This window comes from Bufo gargarizans, chromosome 7, assembly GCF_014858855.1.
Source record: "Bufo gargarizans isolate SCDJY-AF-19 chromosome 7, ASM1485885v1, whole genome shotgun sequence".
NCBI lineage: Eukaryota > Metazoa > Chordata > Amphibia > Anura > Bufonidae > Bufo > Bufo gargarizans.
Genome location: NC_058086.1, coordinates 44,050,882 through 44,076,996, shown reverse-complemented (window position 1 = coordinate 44,076,996; position 26,115 = coordinate 44,050,882). Strand labels below are relative to the sequence as shown.

Below are 26,115 nucleotides of genomic sequence, written 5' to 3'. Positions count from 1 at the left end.
GCAAGGCCTTTGACAGAGTCCATCATGACTACTTATATCAGGTGTTGTTGGAGTATGGCCTTCCTGCACGCTTCGTACAATGGCTGCAGGTTCTCTATAAGGAGGCGGTAAGTCAGCCTCTGATTAATGGTCACTTGGCAGAACCCTTTAGGATCATGTCTGGTGTAAGGCAGGGGTGCCCTCTAAGCCCATTATTGTATGTCTTCAGTCTGGATCCTTTTTTAAGAAAGTTGCAAGATAATAGAAATCTCTTGGGGTTGGAATGTCACTTACAGAGTAAAATAGTGGACATAAAGTTCTGTGCTTATGCGGACGATGTGACGGTTCTGGTCTCGTCTAGTGAGGACTGTGTGGCCCTACAACAGGAGATAGCAGCTTTCTCTCGAGTGTCAAATTCTGCTGTGAATATGGATAAGAGCGAGGCGTTGTGGCTGGGGGGTGACCATGGGGTCTTCTCAGTGCCCTTTAGAACAGTGCAGGGCAAGATAAAGATTTTGGGGATTCAGTTTGGAACTGTAGATGATGGGAGGGTGAACTGGGAGGAGAAGCTGGCGGTGTGTGAGCAGAAGGTGCAGTGCTGGAGATACTGGAAGCTGACCTATCAGGAGAAGATCCGCCTGCTGAAAAGCTTCCTGCTCCCGCTATTCCTTTATGTCAGTGTAGTGTTCCCAGTGCCCGATAAGTTACTCACCAGACTGACCAATATCTTCTTCCACTTCTTGTGGGGTAATAGGGTGAATATAGTCAGGAGGAACATTGTCTATCTTCCCCAGAAGGAGGGCGGCCTGTCCATGCCCTGCCCAGAGCTCTTCTTTAACTTAATGTTTCTGATGAGGAATTTCTCATTTTGTAAGAGTTCAGAGTTGAAGCTGTGGAGTCGTCTGTTTAAGAACCAGATCCAGCAGTTTGTGTCTGTGTGGTCGGTAGGTGACCCCATTAAGAGGATCTCGGGGCGCATTAAGAATAACGTTTCCTGGTATGCGGTACAAGCAATTAGCAAGATCATTAAATGGAAAATCTTATATGGTGAGGTAAAGCAGCTCAGTAGGAAAGAGATGTATAAGAACCTGCTGATGTCTCAGTTTAGTGCCCATATCCAGCTGAGGAACGCCCCGAACCTGGATGTAGAACAGGCTGTGAAAATCCTGGAGGACCCCAGAGTCCCCGCTCACATGAAGGATGTGTCATGGCTGGCATTTCATGGTAAAATGTTTGTCAGGGACAATCTAAAGTGTAGAAATGTGCCAGATAGATCCTGCCCTAGAGAGCAATGCCGTCAGGTACTGGAGACCATGGAGCATCTTCTGCTGGACTGTCCGTTCAGTGTCCAGGTATGGGAGGCCGTGTCACGGTCCCTTCAGTTACCACATCTAGTGGGGCAGCTGTATAATCAGCTCTTGTATGGAGACTTCCCCCCAGATCTCAGACAATACAGCAGAAGTTCCTTATATGTAGTAAATGTGGAGACCATGTACCATCTGTGGTGTGCACGGTGCTGCCTGGTCATCAACAGAGAGCTCCTGACCTGTGATAAAATCTTATATAATATCCTGGAAAGTCTGAAGATGATATATAAGAAAGACCTGAAAAATAACCGCAATAACATGTACTGGAGGAACATCCATGTGTCAGCAATTGTATAATGTGTTGTGATGTGTATTATGAAAGTGATGTCACTTTATATTATTATTCTTTTCTATGATTTTATTGTAAGTGTATTGTAATATTTTGTTGCCTGTTTTTAAATAAAAAGATCATTATAGTAGTTATATTTTTGTACATAGGAGGCAGTATTATAGTAGTTATATTCTTTTACATAGGAGGCAGTATTATAGTAGTTATATTTTTGTACATAGGAGGCAGTATTATAGTAGTTATATTCTTGTACATAGGAGCAGTATTATAGTAGTTATATTCTTGTATATAGGAGCAGTATTATAGTAGTTATATTCTTGTACATAGGAGCAGTATTATAGTAGTTATATTCTTGTACATAGGAGGCAGTATTATAGTAGTTATATTCTTGTACATAGGAGCAGTATTATAGTAGTTATATTCTTGTACATAGGAGCAGTATTATAGTAGTTATATTCTTGTATATAGGAGGCAGTATTATAGTAGTTATATTCTTGTACATAAGAGGCAGTATTATAGTAGTTATATTCTTGTACATAGGAGCAGTATTATAGTAGTTATATTCTTGTACATAGGAGCAGTATTATAGTAGTTATATTCTTGTACATAGATGCAGTATTATAGTAGTTATATTCTTGTACATAGGAAGCAGTATTATAGTATTTATATTCTTGTACATAGGAGGCAGTATTATAGTACTAATATTCTTGTATATATGGCAGTATTATAGTATTTATATTCTTGTACATAGGAGGCAATTTTATAGTAGTTATGTCCTTTCCTATAAGAAGTAGTATTATAGTCACTATGTTCCTTATTATTATTACCTAGTGCTATTTCTTAATGGCTGCACACTCTCCCTGGTCAACCAAGTCCGCTGCCTTGGAGTGACCTTGGATTCTGCCCTCTGGTACAGCGCTATTGAATGAATGGCGCTTTTAATAATAAATAATAATAATCATTTTTTACTCGTTACCATGTTTTCTGCACCGGTTCCGGTAGTATAAATGGTCTTTAATAATACAAGGCAGTGAAAGGGTTACATAAAGGCACTTAAAATGAAAGTCCTTTTGAAATGGCTAATCGCATTTCAGCAGATAGTTTTATGTTTGCTTTCACCGTGGCTTGTAGGCAGTGACGAGAGCTCGGGGAGTCCTTGGTGTTCAGTGCGGTTGTGCTATAGGTTTTCTCATTCAGGAAATTTGATCTCACGTGTTAGGTGTTCCTGCATTTTCATTCAATAGGTTAAATAATCTAGAACTAGTCAAACAGGACGTACGGCAGCTCCTGACATGATGCGGAGTGAAGAAATGAAATTTTACTTCACTAATCTTAGTCATGTGGACTTTGGCAGAGGACCTCAAAATATGTCTCGCTCTTTACTTTTAAGGCTTGTACCTGGAAAAAGAAACAAAGGCTTTATGTGAAAACAGAATCGGAATTCTTCTTTAAACTCCTTAGCCGGTCAACAGAAAAGGATTTTGTGCTGAACAGCTTAGAGACGGGACTCGGAAACCTTCTGTTGCAGCTGAGGGGGAACAGGACTTTTTGGCCCGCCGGCACCACTGTGCGCTTCATGGTCATCATCATCGGGGACCTGAAGATTCAGTGCACAGGGTAGAGGGGCAGGACGTAGCGTGAGCGCTACCCCTTGTAAGGAACTCCGGGTGGTAGCCAACAACGCAAATTCAGAGACAGTGTCGCAACGCGTTCGCCATGCTGACGGTTAAAGAGTTTCCAAGTCGGCGACACTCGTGGATATGGTATGCAATAATTCCTTCACTAGTAAAAAAGTTTGAGAGCACTTAAGCATACAGATGTAGCAGAGCTGAGATTGTTAGAAGGGAGTTTGGCTGCCAGTACTTTTACATAGGACTGCAGGTGATTTAACTGCACTAATAAAGCAATGCGGAGAGTTGATTGACAAATTCAGCACTGCTACATCTGTCATTGGAAATGGGAACAGGGTCAGGATTTACTTACGTTGTTGTGGACTATGAGCGCTCGTTTTACGGCTTTGGTAAGTTTTTGTTGTCTGGTGCCTGTGCCTGGTTGTGTTTTCACTGTATTTCATACTTCATGCTGATCGGTTCTGCTGCATGTATGTCCGGTGGATATTGTGCGACTCGCACGTTTGCAGAAACACCTGCTTCTCAAATGATCGTGTGAAACACGCCATTGTGCCTGTAACAGCAGATTAGACTGCAAGCTCTGCGGTGCAAGGTGGACTGAGTGGCAGTTAGGGCATAGAGGCACAATGTATATGGCGAGTTTGTCATTGAATTATAGAAAACCACCACCTTGTGATGTTACTGTACATTATGCCATGTGACAAACTCAACTTTTCTGCATCTCGTGCTCTTGTGTGCGTGGCTGTCTACTATAATCATAGCGACGTACTAATAGATCGTTTAAAGTAACATTTTAAGTGCAATATTGGAAATATGAGAGACCATATGGGTATGGCTACTTGACGGTTTGTCACGCAGCATTTCATATAATGTATGGGTACGGCTATACGGCGACATTTCATGTAATGTATTTCGTTGGTGTTGACACCTCTGGTTTAGATAACTTATTAGGGGTGTCCTAGAGTGGGGTCCCTAATCTGTCATCCTGCTGTGAGGAAGACTCGCCATGATCAGGAATTACAGCATTTCCGGCAGCTCCTGCTGTCTACATATAGGAAGGGGTCTGTCCTAGCCGGGCAACCCCTCTAATAACGTGAAGGGTCTTGTATGTTGATTTGCAAAAGTAATGATAGTGCATTAGGCTTTCCAGCACTTGTGTAAGTTGAGTCAAGTGACAAACTGTGCTCTGCTACAACAAGTAATATTTTGTGGCTGTCGTACCTTTTATATCAGCTGTTGATGCCAATGCAGATTGTGTAATCTTCACAGTGGAGTCAGCTGATGGCATCCAGATGATCGGAGCTGATCCGCCGCCACCACCCCGCAGGCTCCAGGCCTCGCGTTAATCTGTCCACTGGTAACTTTATCAGTATAAAGCAGCTTCCTGCTGGCTCCCGCTGCTGACGTCATTGTCCTGGTAGTGACATCAGCGTAACCATAAAAATGTCCTTAGTCTGCATTTTTTCGTCTTGCTGAGAACATCCAGCGACGTAGAATAGGACATGTGGTTTTCTTCCGATATCACAGCTCGGAACTATTATTAACCCTTTATTATAGGTTATTATATTAGACACTTCTTGGGGCTATTCCTGAGAAAGCTCAGCAACGACTAATACGGCTGCCGTTACATCCAACACATGGCTGTCGGAAGAGTCCGGCCCTGGCTAGTTGGGAACATTAGATGTATTACTGCCTAAGGCCTCCTGCACATGACCGTTGTGTGTTTTGCGGACCGCAAATCGCGGATGGCGTCCAATTTGCAGAATGGCATGGACAGCCATTGATATAACTGCCTGTTCTTGTCCGCAAAACGGACAAGAATAGGACAGGTTATTTTTTTTTGCGGACCACGGAACGGAGCAACGGATGCAGACAGCACACGGAGTGCTGTCCACATCTTTTGCGGCCCAATTGAAGTGAATGGGTCCGCATCTGAGCCACAAAAGCTGCGGCTCGGATGCGGACCAAAATAACGGCCGTGTGCATGAGGCCTAAGACTACATGCACCTGATTGTTGTTTATTTCCATGTCCGTTCCGTTTTTTTGTGGATAGGATGCAGACCCATTCATTTCAATGGGTCCGCTAAAAATGTGGACAGCACACTGTGTGCTGTCCGCATCCGAATGTCCGTTCCGTAGCCCCGCAAAAAAAGTAGAACATGTCCTATTCTTGTCCGTTTTAGGCATTGTTACAACGGATACGCAAAACACATACGGTAGTGTGCATGTAGCCTAAGGCTAGCCTGGCAATGTTGCCCTTCACATTGGTAGGGATGGCTGACAGACCATATGGTTGTCACACAGTTGTCACCTGAAGCGCCTATGCATAGTTTCCTGGTCACATGATTGTTTGACGCCAGCTATCCGCCCTGTCCACCACAAAACATACGCATATTTAGTCAATTTGGCATGTTGTTTCTTCATAGTGAGATCACTGGATGCCAGACACAGATGGCACCGCTTTTCTCCAAGGGATCAGACAGGTTCAAACAGATCAGACAGCTGAACCCCGTCAAAGGTAAATCAAAAGTTTATAGCGAATAAAAAATAACACTAGACGGATACAATGTATCACAGCTCTCGCTGGTAACAAGCACAGCAAACTGCACCATAAGGACACGTTTTCAGTCTCCCTAATATAAATAGGAATGTTCCCATTCATTAACAGCAAGCAGAGAGCTTGAAAATGGTGAGGAATTGAAATAAAAAAGCATATTGGAAAGTTGCACAGGGTGAGAAGCAGTTACATGGAGGATACCTCGAGCACTGCAGCACACTTTTGAAAGCCTCTCGTGATTGACGAAGATAAAGATGGACAAAGCAGAAAAACAAGAAGAATTAAAATCTATAATTGCGCTGACGTCATGGGCCTCAATTAGAGTCCTCAGGTTCATTAGAGCAAATAATTAAGGCTACTTTCACACTCGCGTTTGGTACAGATCCGTCATGGATCTGCACAAACGCTTCCGTTCAGATAATACAACCGTCTGCATCCGTTCAAAACGGATCCGTTTGTATTATCTGTAACATAGCCAAAACGGATCCGTCTTGAACACCATTGAAAGTCAATAGGGGACGGATCCGTTTTGTATCGTGCCAGATTGTGTCAGTGAAAACCCCCATTGACTTTCATTGTGTGTAAGGACGGATCTGTTTGCCGCCGCATTGTCAGGCGGACACCAAAATGCTGCAAGCCCCATTTTGGTGTCTGTCTCCAAAACGGATTACAGAGGCAAACTGATGCATTCTGAGCAGATCCTTATCCATTCAGAATGCATTAGGGGCAAAACTGATCTGTTTTGGACCGCTTGTGAGAGCCCTGAACGGACCTTACAAACGGAAAGCAAAAACACCAGTGTGAAAGTAGCCTAAGAAGTCGAGGTAAACAATGACTTTTGGTTGTCGAGGTAAACAATCATCTCCATTGTCTGACGACTGACACTAGTGCAAAACCAGAAGATGGGGACATAACACAGAACAATGTAGGGGCATGTCCACACAGGACGGGTCCACTGCGGAAAAACCGCAGCTTATCCGCCAGAACTCTACAGGCAGAATTCATAGCGTAAGGGTTACAGGATTGCCGCTCATTTCACCCCCATTGCAAACAGTGAAATCCACAGTGAAACCTGCAACATAAATGAGCATGGAAGATTTAGGCTAGGTCTACACGACGACAATAAGTCGCGTGACAGGGCACAACTACACTGCAACATTTGTAACGCAACATTTTGTTGCACCAATGTCGCGCAACAATTTTTATAATGGCAGTCTATGGTGTCGCACTGCAACATGCTGCGACTGCGACGCAACAGTCGCAGAAAATCCATTCGAGATGTGTTGTGTCGCAGTCGCAGCATGTTGCAGTGCGACACCATAGACTGCCATTATAAAAATTGTCGCGCGACATTAGTGCGACAAATGTCGTCCTGTAGACCAAGCCTTAAATTCCACACCACAAGTCATGTGCAGATTTTCCTGCTTAAATATAAAAAAAAAAAAATCTCATCCACTGTGTGGCTACTGTAAAATACTGCTGATTTTCGCAGCACATCTGTCCTGTTGTGGACCTACCCTTAAGGCTCCATTCACACGTCCGCAATTGTGCTGAACGGGTGCGGACCCATTCATTCTCTATGGGGACAGAATGGATGCAGAGAGCAAACTATGTGCTCTCCGCATCCGCATTTCCGGAGCGCGTCCCCAATCTTCCGGTCCGCGGCTCCCGAAAAAAAATAGAACATGTCCTATTATTGTCCACAGTTCTATATGGGTGCCGGCCGGGTGTATTGTGGATCCGCAATACACTACGGACACGTGAATGGACCCTTAAGGGGCTTTCCAGGATTTAACAATAGATGAACTATCCCTAGAATAGGTCATCAATATCAGATCTGCAGGGGTCCGACACCCCAAACCCTCGCCCATTAGCAACTGGCACCTGAACTACTCAACTCTGTCCATTGCTGGTTACTGCTCCCAATTCAGGTGAGTGGGAATACCCCAAAAATACTGGAAAACCCTAAACAGCACGGCGCTGGTCACCTCAAACAGAGCAGCGCTACAGTACCGTCCACTACACAATGGAGGGCGCTGTATCCGTCCAGCGCCGCCTTCCGACATCGGGCTACTCTGAAACAGCTGATTGGAGGGGAGCAAGGTGTTGGACCCCCTGCCCATTACATTTTGATGGCCTATTCTGAGGATAGGTCATCAATAGTAAAAGAGTAGACCAGCAGCTGAGGCTCCAGGAGTATATTACAGGACAGGGGCCGTTACACCTGGTTCTACCATGGTAGTGGTTTGATTGACATATACTTGGGAACCAGTGACACCACTGTGCAAAACTTCCCAGTGAAGCTCCCAGTGCATGGCCCCGTCTACGTGGTCAGGTACTGTACACACTAAACGAAGTAGATCTCAAATAGACATTCATTCTTCCACTCCATCACTCGCTGACGCGTTTCGTAATATTTGTTGTGATTTAGCAACGCGTGTGGTCACATAGTCTATATAATGACTACATATTACATATCACCATGACGACCATGACAACATAGGAGAGGCTCGTAAGACCTGAATGGAGGGCAAGTGTCCGCTTACAGGTGAACTTCAAACTAGTAATCCTGGAGACGCTGCTGCCCCCATCCCCGGGGGAACCGTGCAGAGAGTTCTCCATGTCTGGACAGGAGGTTTAGTAACCTGGAAATGATGGAAAAGGAAAATCTCATACCGGCCATTCACGCTGAGGGGTTTCACTGACACCTGAGACACTTGGATTTCATAGCAGGTGTCATGGGAGGAAATGGTGCGGCAGAAATGAAGCATTAGGCTAGGTCTACATGACGACTTTTGTTGCACCAATGTTGCACGCCAATTTTTATAATGATAGTCTATGGTGTTACAATGCGACATGCTGCGACAGTCGCAGAAAAATCCATCCCGAATGGATCTTTCTGCGACTGTCGCGTCACAGTGCGACACCATGGACTATCATTATAAAAATTGTCGCGCGACAAATGTCGTTGTGTAGACCTAGCCTAACACGGCACCCCTATAAAAGGAATGGGCCATCTGCATTAGGTGAATAAATGTGCAGTGATGAGTCAGTCCTCCTGCCCACGGCCGTGTACGTACTTCAGTCCACAAAATACAGATGCGTTACATTTCTTTTTCTCACTCCCATCGGAATAGGATTAGTGTTGTATAATCTGTGGAAACAAAAAACAGATCCGCGAAAAGCACCAACGTGTGCGTGTCCCCCTGGAAATCAATGGGTCAGTGTGCAAAAAATTTGGATAGAAAACAGATTGAAAATACGGTCGTCTGCGCAAGGCCTTAAATGCAGACATTTTTTCCCGCTGCATCAAGTGTTGTCCTGATGTTCTTCTGCGCTTATGTTTTCGTGCCTGATGTATTTATAGGAGGAATAAATCATGAGGGTATCATCTGAAGGCAGTCTCGCGCGAGTCTGCACTGACGAACTTTACGGGAAATTTATTAAACATCACGTGTTGTTTGTAACGTATGGCGCATCTTTAAACCTAACATTTTTGGGGGTCAGTTACTAAAGCTTTATGCCAATTTTGTGGCATTAAAAACTCTCAAAATATGATGGTAAAGGGACTTTGCACAACATTTCTGTGACCTTTTTGTGTTTTCTTCTGCTCTTGCCACTTGGTGGAAGGGCCGAAGCCACCGCACACAAATTTACACCAGGAAATATGCAAAAAATAATAACAGAAATCTACTCCGGCTCCAAGATGGAGAAGATTTCAGTTTCTGGTGCGCAGAGAGCAGAAGAAGCGGCAAATGTTTGCACATCTTAAAAAATGTGGCTGGATCTTCCTCCAGAGGAGTTTTTGCTAAGACTGGCCTGTGTAATGCCGGTCTTTAGTAAATGACCCCCTTTTGCCTTTAAATGATACTCCACTGCTGGAGCAAGACTTAAAAAACTTGATAGTGATAAATATGGAGTGAAAGTAATAAGCACAATGGGGCGCAATTACTAAGATCGCCCTTTGTTTCCCCCTTGCGCTGTCGTTGGATTCATCTAATTCATTACGAGGTGTGCGACTCGTCATAAATTAGGTACATCTGTGGCAGTCCTTGTGCCTGGTGTAAAAACTATACCAGTCCCTGACTGGCGTAGGTTTTTGCTTAAATGTATGCCTCTTTCCAAGCATAAATTTAAGTAAATTTGCCAGGGCTGGAGCTCTGGCATGGTCTCCAACGCGCCCCCTCGCAGTGGACACGTCGTAAAAATATTGGTGCAGATCTCGATATACATTAGGCGCTCCGGCCCCTGACTGTAGTAGTTTTCACTCCACTTTTCAGCCTGTTTCTAGGTGCAAATGTTAATGAATTAGCTGTGACCGATGGCCAGGCCCCAACTGGCTACCAACCATCCCAAGTGGCAAGGACGCCGTAAAAATGCAGCATGCAATTAAATTGTGTCACATGGGTGTTAAAAAGTCATTAAAAGGGGGCCTGTGGCTTTTTTACGCCAAAAACTGGCATAATGCTGTTGGTAAATGACCCCCATAGTGTCTAAATTACAGGTAATGTCCAAATAGAAAATTGCCACACAGTGCCCAATTAGCAATGCCATACAAGATGACAGCGCCATACAGTGATCAAATAATGCCAAAAATCAGGACCATAATGTGTGCAAATATAGTAGTATTTACAGTACATAGTAAACCACTGTTCAGTGTCCAAATAGTAATACCATACAGCGTCTGAATGTCAATTTTTCATCTGATCCATATAGAAGCGTAGATGATTGTATTTAACAAGTCTTCTGCCCCTGGTCTCTGCATTAAAGCCCTGAACTATCAGCATTTCTGGATTATAGGATGGCGGTCCAGAACCCTAGAATGCATTGAAAAAAATTAATAATGGAAAAATTCCAAGAGCTTTTAAGGCCACCTTACCCCCCCCCCCCCCCCCTCCTCATTTAGGTATTCCTCTGTGTATTGTGCGCTCGCTTACTGTGTACATTGTGTGAATGTGACGTCTGTTTGGTGAAATCAAGCAAACAAATGGCTGGCGTCAGCTCAGTGAAAACCCTTGCTCAACTCCTTTAGAGCTTCTCTGAGGAAGCCTGCTACGGTGGTCCTCTGATCGCTGCTATGGTGGTCCTCTGATCGCTGCTATGGTGGTCCTCTGATCGCTGCTATGGTGGTCCTCTGATCGCTGCTACGGTGGTCCTCTGACTGATTGCTGCAGTTCACTGTTTTGGGATCCCTGAGGACTGGACAGATAAGATCTGTTTATTTCTATGAGCCACATGGAGCACAAAATACACAAAAGTGCAGCACAACTGAATGCATCCGCTTCCTTCAGTCCAAATGCTGACAGGACGCCTGCGCTGATGCCTGCACTGACTCCTGCGCTGATGCCTGCACTGACTCCTGCGCCGACGCCTGCACTGACTCCTGCGCCGACGCCTGCGCCGATGCCTGCACTGACTCCTGCACTGACTCCTGCGCCGACGCCTGCACTGACTCCTGCGCCGATGCCTGCACTGACTCCTGCGCCGATGCCTGCACTGACTCCTGCGCCGATGCCTGCACTGACTCCTGCGCCGACGCCTGCACTGACTCCTGCGCCGACGCCTGCACTGACTCCTGCGCCGATGCCTGCAGGAACTCCTGCACTGACGCCTGCGCTGACACCTGCACTGATTCCTGCGCTGACACCTGCACTTTCTCAGCAGTATGTTTTGGAAGAGCCGCCCATAAAAGATCTTGCCATGCTTTAATAGTCTTTTCACAACGGGCTGTGCCCTCTATAAAAATCAGTAGAAACGTTCAAGGACAGATTTGAAAAACAACGTGCCTGCTTTGTCCTAGAAACAGCGCTACAACTGTCCAGAGGTTGTGTGTGGTATTGCAGCCTTCTTTATTTTATGGGATTGAATTGCCATACTGGACACAAGCAGACCCTTACTGGTAGCCACTAGGTCTGAGATGGATAACCTCTGGGACTCCAGCTGTGGTAAAACTACAACTCCCAAGATGCACACTTGCTTGGCTGTTTTCACAGAAACTCCACAGAAATGAATGGAGAATGCTAGGAGTCGTAGTTTCACCACAGCTGGAGTGCCGGAGGTTCGCCATCACTGCCCTAGGGTATATGAGGGCTGTCATGTTGGCAGAGAGTGCTTTCCCCTTGGCACAGAAGGCACGTTGTTGTGATTCTACCTGTCTGTAGGGATGTAGAGAGGATCCGCTGATAGTGTCACATCTTTGGGGATGTCCCAGCCGCCTCCCGATGTGTCCCATCTCTGTTATTTTCCCCTAAGATAAGCTGCAATACAGGTTCCTGGAAGCTGCTTAAAGGGTGTTTGCCAAGTTTTAAAGTTACCCCCTATCCACGAGATAAGGGGATAAGACTCTTATCACCCCCCCCCCCCCCACACACCTTCACAGGGGTCCTTTGTCTCAGGCGTGCACTCTGCTGCGTCATTCATCTCTATGGGACGTCCAGAGACTACACAGCGCTGTACACTGTACTCGGCCTCTTTTCAGCAGTTCCATAGAGATGAATGGAGCAGCGGCGCCCATGCCTGACCTCCGATTCATTCATATGGGGAGACACAGGACCCTGTTCTCATGTTGGGGTTGGACCGATAAGTCTAAAACTTGGTACAGCCCCTTTAACATATAACAGTTTGCCCTAGATGGGCTGTGGCTACAATGAACAGCCTCCAGCATCTCTGTTGCCGCTTATCTCTTTTGTAGTACTGGCAGAAACTGTGTGTGGCCATTTTCTTTCTCCATTCCTGCAGAGAGGACAGGGGCTTCCTGGTGCGACGCCTGTGCCGTGTCCTAAGGTAATAATGTCCCTTTTTGTCTTATTTTCTTAGAATTCTGCCATTCCTTTGTTATTCCCCCTGGAAATGTATCATTTAGGCTCTGTTCATATCTGTGTTGTTGTTTCCATTCATAAATTAAAACACATGGTAGTGCTGTATACTAATAGTGCCGTCAACAGCCCTGATGACTTAGGCCTCTTGCACACGGCCGTTGTGCTCCCGTGGCCGTATTGCGGTTCCACAATACACGGGGCACCGGCCGTGTGCATTCCGCATTAGTGATGCAGGCCCATTCACTTTAATGGGTCCGCAAATCCGGAGCGAAACGGAAGCACGTAACGGAACCCCACAAAAGCACTTCGTAGTGCTTCCGTGGGGTTCCGATCTGTGCTTCCGTTCCGCAAAAAAATAGAACTTGAATGGGTCTGGATTCGTCCTGGCCACTGCATGGACGTTGCCCGTGCATTGGGGACCACAAATTGCGGTCCCCAATGCACGGAACGGAACCACAACGGTCGTGTGTAAGAGGCCTTACTAATCTGCGATTGAGGCTTCTGACGGAATCTCCAATGCAGGTTTGTACATAGCCTAAATTAACAATTGGTTGTTACTATTCCCTCCCCTCTGTTATTCCTACAAGAAATGTTGGACTACAATTACATTGACAACTGGACACAACTATTCCCCTTGTCAGTAGGGTGTGTTCCTAGACAGCGACGGTTGGACACTGTCAGACTTTGTAGGGACAACACCTTTTTGACAAAAAGAAGGGTAACACCCAGTTGTCAAATGTATTCATGCATTTACAGTAGGGATAGCAGAGGACAGCACAATGCAAGGTTAGCTCCAGAATTGTTCTCATTGGGAATACATTTACTGAAGTAGACATGTGACGGGTCCTAGTTAACAAAAACAGGCAGCTCGCCTCCAGATTCTGCCTTTAAGAAGGTAGCATCATGAACGCCATGAGAAAATGTTAATATTATTCATGTTTACAGAGTAATCCGAGTCTCAGGTACGATCCCTCTGCAGCGCCGGGGCCGTAAGCGGACAATACAGCCTTTACGTAAAGCCTTTCTGCAGATTAGGCATGATTTTAATTGCGTTTTGTGAGGCTCATGGAAGAAGATTTCAGCCCAGGCTCCAGGATGAGGAAGCAGAGCTGTGGGGTTAGGCCGGATGGTCTGTGTCTCGCATGTCACCCTGTGAGCCTCAGCGGACTGGGTGCACTGCAGCTGTCTCGCTTCGTTCTAATTTCTCTGCCCTATTGACGTCATTGGGAGGTTTCTAACCAGGCCCGTGACTCCAGTAAACCTGCACACAGACGATGCCAGACCGAGGGAAACCGAGGCTTCATTTGCACTGGGACAGCCACGATTTCTCATACTTCACCCCCATCATTAGCGCCGTCCATTGCCCCCAACCCTGCAAAGGTAAAATGAAGCTGAGCAATAAATACTATTCAATAAGTCGTCCTCTTCTATCATGGTATTATCTCTTCTTTATATCCGTTTCTGGAAAAGTTGGGTGACAACCAAACTGTTCATCTCTATAGTACCATGAATCTGGAGCGGAGGGATACATTATAGCAAGTTTACCAATCACTGCTGTGGAAAAGCTGGGTGACGGCCTCATGAATCCGGAGCGGGGGGATACATTGTAGCAATTTCACCACTCAGTGCTGTGGAAAAGCTGGGAGACAGTTTAATTAATCCTGAGCGGGGGGGATACATTGTAGCAATTTCACCACTCAGTTCTGTGGAAAAGCTGGGTAACGGCCTCATGAATCCAGAGCGGGCGGGGGGGATACATTGTAGTAATTTCACCACTCAGTGCTGTGGAAAAGCTGGGAGACAGTTTAATGAATCCTGAGCGGGGGGGACACATTGTAGCAATTTCACCACTCAGTGCTGTGGAAAAGCTGGGTAACGGCCTCATGAATCCGGAGCGGGGGGGGGGGGGGGGATACATTGTAGCAATTTCACCACTCAGTGCTGTGGAAAAGCTGGGTGACGGCCTCATGAATCCGGAGCGGGGGGGATACATTGTAGTAATTTCACCACTCAGTGTTGTGGAAAAGCTGGGAGACAGTTTAATGAATCCTGGGCGGGGGGGATACATTGTAGCAATGTCGCCGATCAGTGTTCTGGAAAAGCTGGGAGACCCTATAGGAGCTGTAATGGCAGCCATGTTGGTTGTCGCCCAGCTTTCCCAGAAACAGATGTTTTTTTTTAAAAGACTGACATAAAAAGACGAGGGTCTGTTTACATTTTTTAGGGGGAGACGCTCTGTAGGCACACTGTCAGCCAGCGTCACTGAGCACCTAGGATGACAGGTGGATGTGTTTTGGGAGCGCAGCTCTGGAAGAATTAATTATCACGTCGTCACGAAGACAGTCAAGGCTCAGTTTTTTTCAACATTTTGTGAAGTTTCTGTAGGATTTGAGCTAATTAGTTTCTGACGGTGTTAACAGACAAGATCTTCCACTGAACTCTGCGCTGCCGGCAATAATCTGCATTTTATTTAAGGAAACGGAGTTCAGATACTTTGTTCTGGGGGGAAAGTCAAGACGTTTTGCAGAATCAGGAGACTGAAAGAGCAGCGGGGGGTCTGAAGAGAGTGTGCCCCCTATACATGTCTCCATAACAGTGTCAGTACCGCACAGCATTCATATAATACTGCCATACAGTGTCTGCAGAACCAGTACCATAAAAGTATCATACAGCACCTATATAATACAGTGCAATACATAATAGTGCCATACACATGTGGAGGCCCCTAGATGACTGTAGCATGCTGTGCTGATATTGCACATTGTAGAACATGCCGCCATCTAGAACCAGCCTCAGAGGACTCCCATAAAGATAAAGCAGGAACGCATTATGAGCCGCAGAAAGACGGAAACTGCAGCCGATTACAGAGACATTAATCTATCAGACATATTAATGGCAAATCGGAAGAAATATTTCCTTAGGATCATTTTATCAAAAGCTACAACTGCTAATAAAATATCTTGTGTTCCTCTAGTATTAAATCACGATAAAGCGCCAGGAGCCGAGGGCTGCGCGTTACTGTGGTGTGCAATGTCCGCGGTGTGGTAGAAACAGTGTCGGACTGGGGTACCTAGGGACCACCAGTAAAATTTATTTTGGGGGCCCACCGTACGGATACATTCAAATATAATAAATAATCTAACAAGTATTTTTATATGAACATAGGCTGGTTGAGGTGCTGTACATTGAATATATGTATGTAGTGCAGTAAGTCTACTGTGTTATGGGCCAGTTGTGCAGGGGGTTGGAGACTAAGGGCCCACCTTGCTCTGGGGCCCACCGGGGGATTCCCCTGTACCCCTGTGGGCCAGTCCGAGCCTGGGTAGAAATCACTGTAATAAGAAAATACACACTAAACCATTACAGCGTATTATAGAGCGCAAACACTCCGCAGCCCCATGTGCTGTATTATTATTAGGGGGAACTCCTGCCACATAAAAATGAACTCCTGGGTCCCACCAAGTCTGATACTCGGGTACCTCTGCCTCGTAGGAAAACCCCCAAGGTTATAAATGGCGCATGATAGGAAAAAAGTCCCTGTTACGGATTTTGCATTGGGGTCCAAAAGTTAACCCTTCAGGTCAAGCATCTGGAGTATTCCTTTAAATCTGGATAAATGTCTTCCTCGCAAACAATTCCCCAATAAAAGTGAGCGTGCAGCGTAGCACATCTGCTCCAGACTGAGCCCTGCCTGCAGGAATAGGTCTCCTGAGTGCAGCCATATTACGTATCTCTGCCTGACTCATTCCCCCCAGTGAGCACAGATGCCTCGCTGTTTCCTGGCAGGTTACAAGCCGATTCTGTGTGTTTGCTACTGAACGACATGCAGGGATTTCCCTGTTCCTCTCGTTCTGTTTAGCCTCTTAGCGATGGAGTGAGATCTCACTTGCATAACTTTTCCTGTATTGCAAAATCTTTGTAAGAATTAGCCGAAGTGTTTTGCTCTTTGGCGGCTGCTCGCGCTGCATGGGAGTGACAATGATATGAAGGTGAAGCTGCGTTTCGTATTGTAACTTCATTCCTTATCAATCTGGCTGGAAACCATCAGCAATCTTCTGCTGATGGATCTCGTGTCTGATTAGAATGCACAGTGGTGTCCTGCTGCGAGTTTGATTATCTCATTAAGGCCTCATGCACACGACCGTTGTGTGCATCCGTGTCCGTTGTTCCATTTTCCGTGATTTTCTGCGGACCCATTGACTTTCAATGGGTCCGTTGAAAACTCGTAAAATGCACCGTTTGACGTCCGCGTCCGTGATCCGTGTTTCTTGTCCGTCAAAAAAATATGACCTGTCCTATTTTTTTGACGGACAACGGTTTGCGGACCCATTCAAGTCAATGGGTCCGTGAAAAAAACACGGAGGCACACAAGATTGTCATCCGCGTCCGTGATCCGTGTCCGTTTTTTTCCTATCATTTTCAAGGCAAACTTGAGTTAGATTTTTTTTTCACTTTTCTGGTCTGGTGATCCTCCAAAAATCAAGGAAGACACACGGAAGAAAAAACTGACACGGATCACGGAACAACGGAACCCCGTTTTGCGGACCGTGAAAAAATACTGTCGTGTGCATGAGGCCTAACACCTCGATACCAATACATGTCATTTAGGGCTCATGCCCACGAACGTGGGCCGGCCGTTGCCGTATCGCCATGTGCAGCCCGGATCATGGACCCGTTCACTTGAATGTGTCCGCGATCCGGGAGATGCGGAACGGAGGCACGGACCGGAAGCCCAAGGAAGCACTACGGAGTGCTTCCGTGGGTTTACTGTAGGTGCCTCCGCACCGCAAAAAAGTAGTGCATGCACTACTTTTTTGCGGTGCAGACAGATTAAGGACCCATTTAAGTTGAAAGGGTCTGGATCTGTCTGCGGCAGCTGCACGGATGCTGCCGTGCATTGGGGACCGCAAATTGAGGTCCCCAATGCACGGAAAAGCCAGCACACGGTGTGCATGTCCACTGTAGAAGTGCTACTTGGCAGATCTACTATACATTCCGGGTAGGGGGTCATGCACACGACCGTATTATTGATCCTCTTCAATCCACATATTTTGTGGGTCGGATGCGTCCCCAATCACTTCAATGGGGCCACAAAAGATGCGGACAGCACACCATGTAGTGTCTGCATCCGTATATATGTTCCGTGGCCCCGCAAAATAATAGAACATGTCCTATTCTTGTCCGTTTTGCAGACAAGGATAGGACAGTTCTACAGAGGGCAGAATGCGGAATCACACAGCCGGTATCCGTGTTTTGCGGACCATAAAATCAGCTACAGCCATGTGCATGAGCCCTAAACCGCGGGGCAGTGGTAGGAGATGCGGGCTGGACTGAATGGCCTGCTTTCCTGCATTTTTGCAATTACATGTTCTACGTTGTCCCAACTGGCAGCTGATACCCGCTGTGTATGGAGCATGCTCAGCTCATGAACCCGCTCTGTACCCGCCATGCACTTACAGTTATGCCCTGGTGCAGTACACTCACCTACAAATGTCCTGGCGCTCCTGTGGGGACGTTTCCTGCTGCCCCATTGGTCACTGTTTCCCAGTCTCTAGCGATGACACGTCGACCCCTCTGACTGCTGCAGGAGCCACGTGTTGAGACAGCAAAAAAAAAGAAGGGACCATAAAAATGTCACCTTGAGAGCACCTTGGGGTTTCTGGGGGAATATACAGCTTTTTTTTTTTAGAAGTTAAATTATTTTCTGTACAGGGGAAATCCACAGCAAACTTTTGAATCATTGAACTCTGAGAGTAAAAATGTAGAACAAAAAGACAACCTATCGGCGTCAAATGTAAAAACCGCACAGCAGGTCAGTTTGTTAAAATCTTAACGCCATCACTGCTACTGTATTCCTCCGCTGATTTGGACATAAAATCTGAGTAATTCCAGTGCATGTGGAAATGCCCTGAGGGCTCGTGCACACGGACGTAATTTTGGTTAAAAAAAAGCAGATCGGAAAGCGACCCATTCATCTCAGTGGGGCTGCAAAAGATGTGCACAGGTGTCCGCATCCGTAGGTCTGTTCCGCGGCCCCACAAAAAACTAGAACATGTCCTATTCTTGTCTGTTTTGTGGACAAGGTTAGGACATTTCTGCAGCAGTAAAAAAAAAAAAAAAATGGCAGCATGCACTCAGCTGGTATATGTTTTGAAGGTCTGCGAGTTTCGGACCGCAAAACACTTACTGCCGTGTGCATGAGCCCTAAATGTTTGGTGTACCCGTGAAATCTGGTTAAGGCCTCATGCACATGAACGTATTTTCTTTTTGTGTTCCGTTTCGTTTTTGGTTTTTTTGCGGACCGTATACAGAACCATTCATTTCAATGGGTCCGCAAAAAAAAAAACTGAAGTTACTCTGTGTGCATTCCGTTTCCGCATGTCCGGATTTAAGTTCCGGCAAAAAGATAGAACATGTCCTATTATTGTCTACATTACGGACAAGGATAGTACTATTCTATGAAGGGCCAGCTGTCCCGTTCCGTAAAATACGGAATGCACACGGATGTCATCTGTTTTTTTTTTTTATGCGGATCCGATTTTTGCGGACAGCAAAATACATACGGTCGTGTGCAAGAGGCCTGAATCGCCTTGTTCCCTGAAGCCTCCAGATCAAGTATATTTCACACTAGCGTTTTTCTTTTCCGGCGCTGAGTTCCGTCCTAGGGGCTCTATACCGGTAAAAGAACTGATCAGTTTTATCCCCATGCATTCTGAATGGAGAGTAATCCGTTCAGGATGTATCAGGATGTCTTCAGTTCAGTCTTTTTACCTTTTCAGGTCGGAGATAATACCGCAGCATGCTACGGTTTTATCTCAGTCCAAAATTCCGGAACACTTGCCGGAATGCCGCATCCGTCATTTTTACCCATTGAAATGCATTAATGCAACGGATCCGGCATTATGGTCTGTGCATGCTCAGACCGCAAAAAAAAAAAGAAATGCTGGGTCCGTTTTTCTGGATGACATCGGAGAGGCGGATTCGGCATTTCAATGCATTTGTCATACGGATCAGGATCCTGATCCGTCTGACAAACTCCATCAGTTTGCATACATTTTGACGGATCCGGCAGACCGTTCCGGCGATAGTTACTCTGTGTGCTTTCCGTTTCCGCATGTCCGTATTTAAGTTCCGCAAAAAGATAGAACATGTCCTATTATTGTCCACATTATGGAACTGCCTGCCGGAATCCTCTGCCGCAAGTGTAACGCTGGTTTCACACCTGAGCGTTCTGAAAGGAGCGCTCTGTATGCGCGATTGTACCGGCGTTTGCAATCGCGCATACAGACACAAGCGAACGCCCATTGTCGCGCGTTCCCGAAAGTCTATGTACGGGAACGCGCGACAAGACGCCCCAAAGAAGCTCATGTACTTCTTGGGGCGTCAGGCATTTTACAGCGCGATCGTACGCGCTGTAAAACGCCCAGGTGAGAACCATTCCCATAGGGAATCATTGGTTTCTCCTTGTTGAGCGTTTTACAGCGCGTAGGAACGCTCAGGTGTGAACCCAGCCTGAAAGTAGCCTAAATTAGTTTTTCCAAACTTTTTTTTTTCACCTATGGGAGTTTACTTCAATGCAATGGTGCATTTTCATTTTGTTTTTGTTTTTTGTTGTGGATTAATTTTTTTTAAAAATGCGCAGCACACGCGCAGACACGTACTGAGTGTTTTTTTTTCAGCTTCCCATTCATCTCAATGGGAGAATCGGCACCGATTCCACGTTTTTTTTTTATGCTTCTTTTTTACACGTGGAGAAATAGCAAGTGCTGCCCCCCTGGGGGTCTGTTTACTGCCAACCCTTAAATATTATGTAGATGGTCTCTTAGGCTACTTTCACACTTGCGCTTGATCAGATCCGTTCTGAACGGATCCGATCATATTAATGCAGACGGAGGCTCCGTTCAGTACGGATCCGTCTGCATTAATAACTTTAAAAAAATTCGCAAGTGTGCAAGTAGCCTGCGCGGATCCGTTCAGACTTTCAATGTAAAGTCAATGGGGGACGGATCCGCTTGAAGATTGAGCCATATTGTGGCATCTTCAAACGGATCCGTCCCCATTGACTTACATTGTAAGTCTGGACGGATCCGCACGCCTCCGCACGGCCAGGCGGACACCCGAACGCTGCAAGCAGCGTTCAGCTGTCCGCCTGTCCGTGCGGAGGCGAGCGGAGCGGAGGCTGAACGCCGCCAGACTGATGCAGTCTGAGCGGATCCGCTCCATTCAGACTGCATCAGGGCTGGACGGCTGCGTTCGGGTCCGCTCGTGAGCCCCTTCAAACGGAGCTCACGAGCGGACCAGCGAACGCTAGTGTGAAAGCAGCCTTAGAAGCACAGTGGTTACAGAAGATACTTATGTGGTAATTTATGAAACTGGTGTAAAGTAGATCTGGCTTAGTTGCCCATAGAAGCCAATCAGATTTCACCTTTCATTTTTCAAGGGAGCTTTCAAAAATAAAAGGTGGAATCTGATTGGTTGCTATAGGCCAGTTTGATAAATGACCCCATTAGTGTAGTGTGAAAGAATTGCATAGGGACGGGGTGTAATACTTAGTATTTCCTGCAGGGGTGCTGCATTGAAAACGGTTGCAAACCAATCTACAATCACCACGATCAGTGTTCAGACGCAGCGCCTGCACCGTAACTAGAAGGGCCCATCTCACACCGCCCACGCTCTGTTCTTCTCACTTCACCTGAAGCAAAATGAATGTCTGCCGTGTAGAGTTTAATTGCTTAATTAGAGCATGTGCTGATGTAGAAGACATGACAACCATGTATAAATGATCTATTATTACACCCTATTTGTTCACACTTGCAAGTACAGACTGACTCACTGGCTTTGTGATGTACAGGAGAATAAAAAAGAAGTGTCATAATGACCGACACTTGGATTATATTCTGAGTGAGAGCCATCATATCATGTGAAAATTTGTGGAAACAAAACTTTTAGGCCTCTTTCACATGGGCGTCAGTTTTTTTGCCCGGATAAGAGCCGGGTGCGTTGCGGGAAAATGCACGATTTTTCCGCGCGAGTGCAAAACATTGTCATGCGTTGCACTCGCGTGAGAAAAATCGCGCATGTTTGGTACCCAAACCCGAACTTCTTCACAGAAGTTCGGGCTTGGGATTGATGTTCTGAAGATTGTATTATTTTCCCTTATAACATGGTTATAAGGGAAAATAATAGCATTCTGAATACAGAATGCATAGTAAAACAGCGCTAGAGGGGTTAAAAAATAAAATAAAAAATAATTTAACTCACCTTAGTCCACTTGAAGCCGGCATCTCCTTGTGTCTCCTCTGCTGATGAACAGGACCTGGGGTGAGCTGCTGCATTAAATACCGGTTAAGGACCTTTGATGACGTCACTCCGGTCATCACATGGTACGTCACATGATCTTTTACCATGGTGATTCACCATGGTAAAAGACCATGTGATGACCGTAGTGACGTCATCAAAGGTCCTTAACCGGTATTTAATGCAGCAGCTCACCCCAGGTCCTGTTCAGCGCAGAGAAGACACAAGGAGATGCCGGCTTCGCGATCAAGTGGACTAAGGTGAGTTAAATTTTTTTTAAAAAATTTTTAACCCCTCTAGCGCTGTTTTACTATGCATTCTGTATTCAGAATGCTATTATTTTCCCTTATAACCATGTTATAAGGGAAAATAATACAATCTTCAGAACATCAATCCCAAGCCCGAACTTCTTTTTCTCACGCGAGTGCAACGCATGACAATGTTTTGCACTCGCACGGAAAAATCACGCATTTTCCCGCAACGCACCGGGTTCTTATCCGGGCAAAAAAACTGACGCCCGTGTGAAAGAGGCCTTAGTGGTTGAGGATGGACTTTACCCAGTGACATTCATATTTTTATAGAAAGAGATCTATGGTTGCACCGAGTATCGAACTTTTCCACCTAAAATCGATACGATACCGGGATTTGTTAGTTTCCGATACTAGGCTGCACTACAGTTAGAGAACATGGCACGCGCCGCGCTCAGCGCGCACCATGTTCTCCTGAGTTGGCACAGTGGAAAAGGAGGGTGTCCCTCCCTCCCGGCTGTCACCCGGCCGCCACTGTCACCAGTGAGAGGTTAGTACTGAGGGGGAGGGGAGGGGCTGTGGCCACTGCGCCACCAATGAATACAATTAAATACAAATGGCAGCGGGTGCCGGCCGTATCACAAACCCGGCCTCAATGACATTAGATTTTGATACCATAAAAAGTATTGCGTGGTATCGAGTATCACAATACTTTTTTATGGTATTGAAATCAAATTAAAATTTTTGTATCGTGACAACCCTAAGATCCTTATAGGCAGATTTGGTGGTGCCGAGATAGCGGTCACTGGAAGGTCCTAGTGCTTTAGGGGATCCAATGGCTCCTTTACCACATACACCAGTATGGACTACTTGACTGTATTAGTGAATGCTTCTTATATAGGGGACTAAAAAATAGGTGACAACCTCTCTGATTGAAACTGTGTGGACATCCGAGGGGTCATGTGTTATTTATCCATTTGTACAGTGCCTTGCAAAAGTAACTCCCCCCCCTTGGATTTTTTTTCGTGTTTTGTTACATTACAACCTTAAGTCAAATGTTTTGTTAATCTGAATTTTATGTGATGGATCAGAACACAATAGTCTAAGGCCTCCTGCACACGGTATGTGTTCCGTGCATTGGGGACCGCAATTGGCAGTCCCCAATGCATGGAGAACGTTAGTGCGGCCTCCAGGACGTATCCAGACCCATTAAACTTGAATAGGTCCGTGATCCGCCCGTTCCGCAAAAAGATAGACCAAGTTCTATCTTTTTGCGGAACGGAACCCCATAGAAGCACTCCGTAGGGCTTCCGTAGGGTTCCTTTCCGTGCTTCCGTTCTGCATTTCCGGATTTGCGGACCCATTCAAGTGAATGGGTCCGCATTGTGATGCGGAATGCACACGGAATGGTGCCCGTGTATTGAGGATCCGCATATGCGGTCTCCAATACGGCAACAGGACACCTACAGTCGTGTGCAGGAGGCCTAAGTTGGTGAAGTGAAATAAGAAAAATATATAATTTAAACTATTGTTTAGAAATAGAAAACAGAAAATTGTCCTGTGTGTATGTATTCACCCCCTTTGTTAGGAAGCCCATAAAAAGCTCTGGTGCAACCAATTACCTTCAGAAGTCACATAATTAGTGAAAAGATGTCACCTGTGTGCAATCTAAGTGTCACATGATCTGTCATTTTTGAAAAGCCCCAGAGGCTACAACACCTAAGCAAGAGGCATCACTAAGCAAACACTGCCATGAAGACCGAGGATCTCTCCAAACAATTAAGGGACAATGTTGTTGAGAAGTACAAGTCAGGGTTAGGTTATAAAAAAAATATCCAAATCTTTGATGATCCCCAGGAGCGCCATCAAATCTATCATAACCAAATGGAAAGAACATGGCACAACAGCAAACCTGCCAAGAGACGGCCACCCACCAAAACTCATGGATCGCGCAAGGAGGGCATTAATCAGAGAGGCAGCACAGAGACCTAAGGTAACCAAAGCGACTCGGAGCTGTGATCAGTGATGGTCAGTTTGCAGTGTTCGCCAGCGAACACACGCGGGCTGCCATCTTTAGTAAGGTAGACTCACTCGTCCGGCGCTGCACAGGTAAGCTCTTACCTGTGCGGGGAGCCGGTCTGAAATCAAACGCAGTCACAGGGAGCAGGCAGTTACGAGAACAGCCGCCGGGGGCCTTTATCGGGCTGCCTGCTCCCTGTGACTGCTGTACACTGCGAACCGGCCATCACTGGCTGTTGTTGCCGCAAAAGGTGGCTCTGCAAAGTATTGACTTTAGGGGGGTGAATAGTTATGCACATTGACTTTTTCTGTTATTTTGTCCTATTTGTTGTTTGCTTCACAATAAAAAAAAAAAAGCATGTTCTGTAAATTACATGATGCAAATCTTCAAACAATCCATGTTAATTCCAGGTTGTGAGGCACCAAAATGAAAATAAAATAAAAAAGTTAAGGGGGGTGAATACTTTTGCAAGGCACTGTATATGTCCAGGCTGATCATCGCTTGCGGATATCTGAGATGCCACAGAATAAAGCTACTGCAGAGTCATGGCTTCATCCCGGGAATGCTATGGGGTTAGCGTAGTCCCCGGGCCCCTCCTCCCACACGGTACGGCCGGGGACCCTCCTTGTTTGCTTAGCTGTTGTCTTTGGCTCAGCACTGCGTACGTGATGATGATTCCAGTTGCTTCTCCCAGTTGCTTGAGTGACTCATTGGCAAAGAAAGCAATGATACGAGCTCCCATTTATCAGCGCTCTCCCGAACATCTCAGTGTGAGTCTAGAAATCACATCGCCATTCCTCGCCCAGAGCTTCTCCGCAATTACAATCATGTTCTCCTATTCCGCCTTCCGAAATTAGTTTTTCCCCAATTGTGAGCTAAAATCCTGTTGATATTTATTGCAGGTTTATTAAGCTAATCTAAAGGAATAACGGCGGCTCCACATAAGTGGCAGCTTCACGTTGCGATAGAGGATTAGATTACTTTTCTAAGCAGGCGTCTTTCATCTTGTGCTCGGGAACAGCTAGTTGCTCGGGTTTTGTGTAACGGCGTATCAAGTGTCTTGTATCATTTCATTTTCATCATATTTAGCTCAATGACCTCATTAGAGAAAATTCAAAGGGGTTAGAAAAACATGGCTTCTTTCTTCCAAAAAACAGCTCCACACCCGTCCATGGGTTTCACTGGAGATGATCCATGGGCACAACACAAGGACTAGGTATGGTAATGTTTTTGGAAGAAAGCAGCCATGTCTAATCCTGTACTACCCCTTTGAGGATGGGATCACGTGTGCCACGCAACAAATTACTGTGTGCCACAACCATAAATACCACAGTTATTGGCGTGGAGCACAGTACGTGTATCATTAAGGCCTCCATTGGCCCATCACTGAGATCTGTGTTGGCCATGCACCCTGTACACTGCCCCACCACATTGCTGGTCTTGGTTGCTTGGGCATAGGCATAGTGTCACCACCAGACATCTGAGAAGCTCTGACAGCTGTCTTTCAGAACCTCCTCCTTGAGCTTCCTTTTGTTTTGCTTTCATTTTCTCATCTCGTTAGCCTCTCTCAGCTGTCATGTAGTTGCACTGATTGCATCCCTTTAAATCCCTTCCCAGACTGCTTCACTTTGCGGTTTATATTCCTTCCTGGAGTGTGTGCATGCTGATCCTACTTCTGAGTCTTCTAAAGATGTAAGGGAGCCAGTGGCTGTGTCCCCTCACTATTATAGGGTGTTCAGGTGTTATACAGTCGAGGTACGAGGATATGCGATCATCTACCATTGGGATTTTCGCATAGGCTGAGCAGTCAGGGAGAGAGCCAGATCTGATGCAGGGCTCTCCCTTTTGTTTCTTAGTTTTGGATCCAGTGAGTCGGATATTCATTTTGTGTCTTCTAGTTTCCTGTACA

The 26,115-nt window shown here is 46.0% G+C and overlaps 1 protein-coding gene and 1 long non-coding RNA gene across 5 annotated transcripts in view; one reads left to right on the top strand and one right to left on the bottom strand.

The window, feature by feature from the left end:
• The window catches only part of LOC122943586, a 56,541-nt gene extending 51,925 nt beyond the window's left edge, over positions 1-4,616 (bottom strand). For both annotated transcript variants that reach the window (XR_006390878.1, XR_006390877.1), the window contains exon 1: positions 4,488-4,616. This is a non-coding gene — a long non-coding RNA (uncharacterized LOC122943586). The remainder of the gene's footprint in view (positions 1-4,487) is intronic.
• Positions 1-26,115, top strand: part of PDE4B (phosphodiesterase 4B) — a 272,125-nt gene that overhangs the window by 130,199 nt on the left and 115,811 nt on the right. Inside the window, exon 1 of one of the 3 annotated variants that reach the window (XM_044301447.1) lies at positions 2,760-3,398. The exons of the other annotated variants lie outside the window; for them this stretch is intronic. Within the exon in view, the coding sequence (XP_044157382.1) occupies positions 3,352-3,398 (47 nt within the window). The 5' untranslated portion in view covers positions 2,760-3,351. Of the gene's footprint in view, positions 1-2,759; positions 3,399-26,115 lie in introns of those variants that run through there. 3 annotated transcript variants of the gene reach the window in all.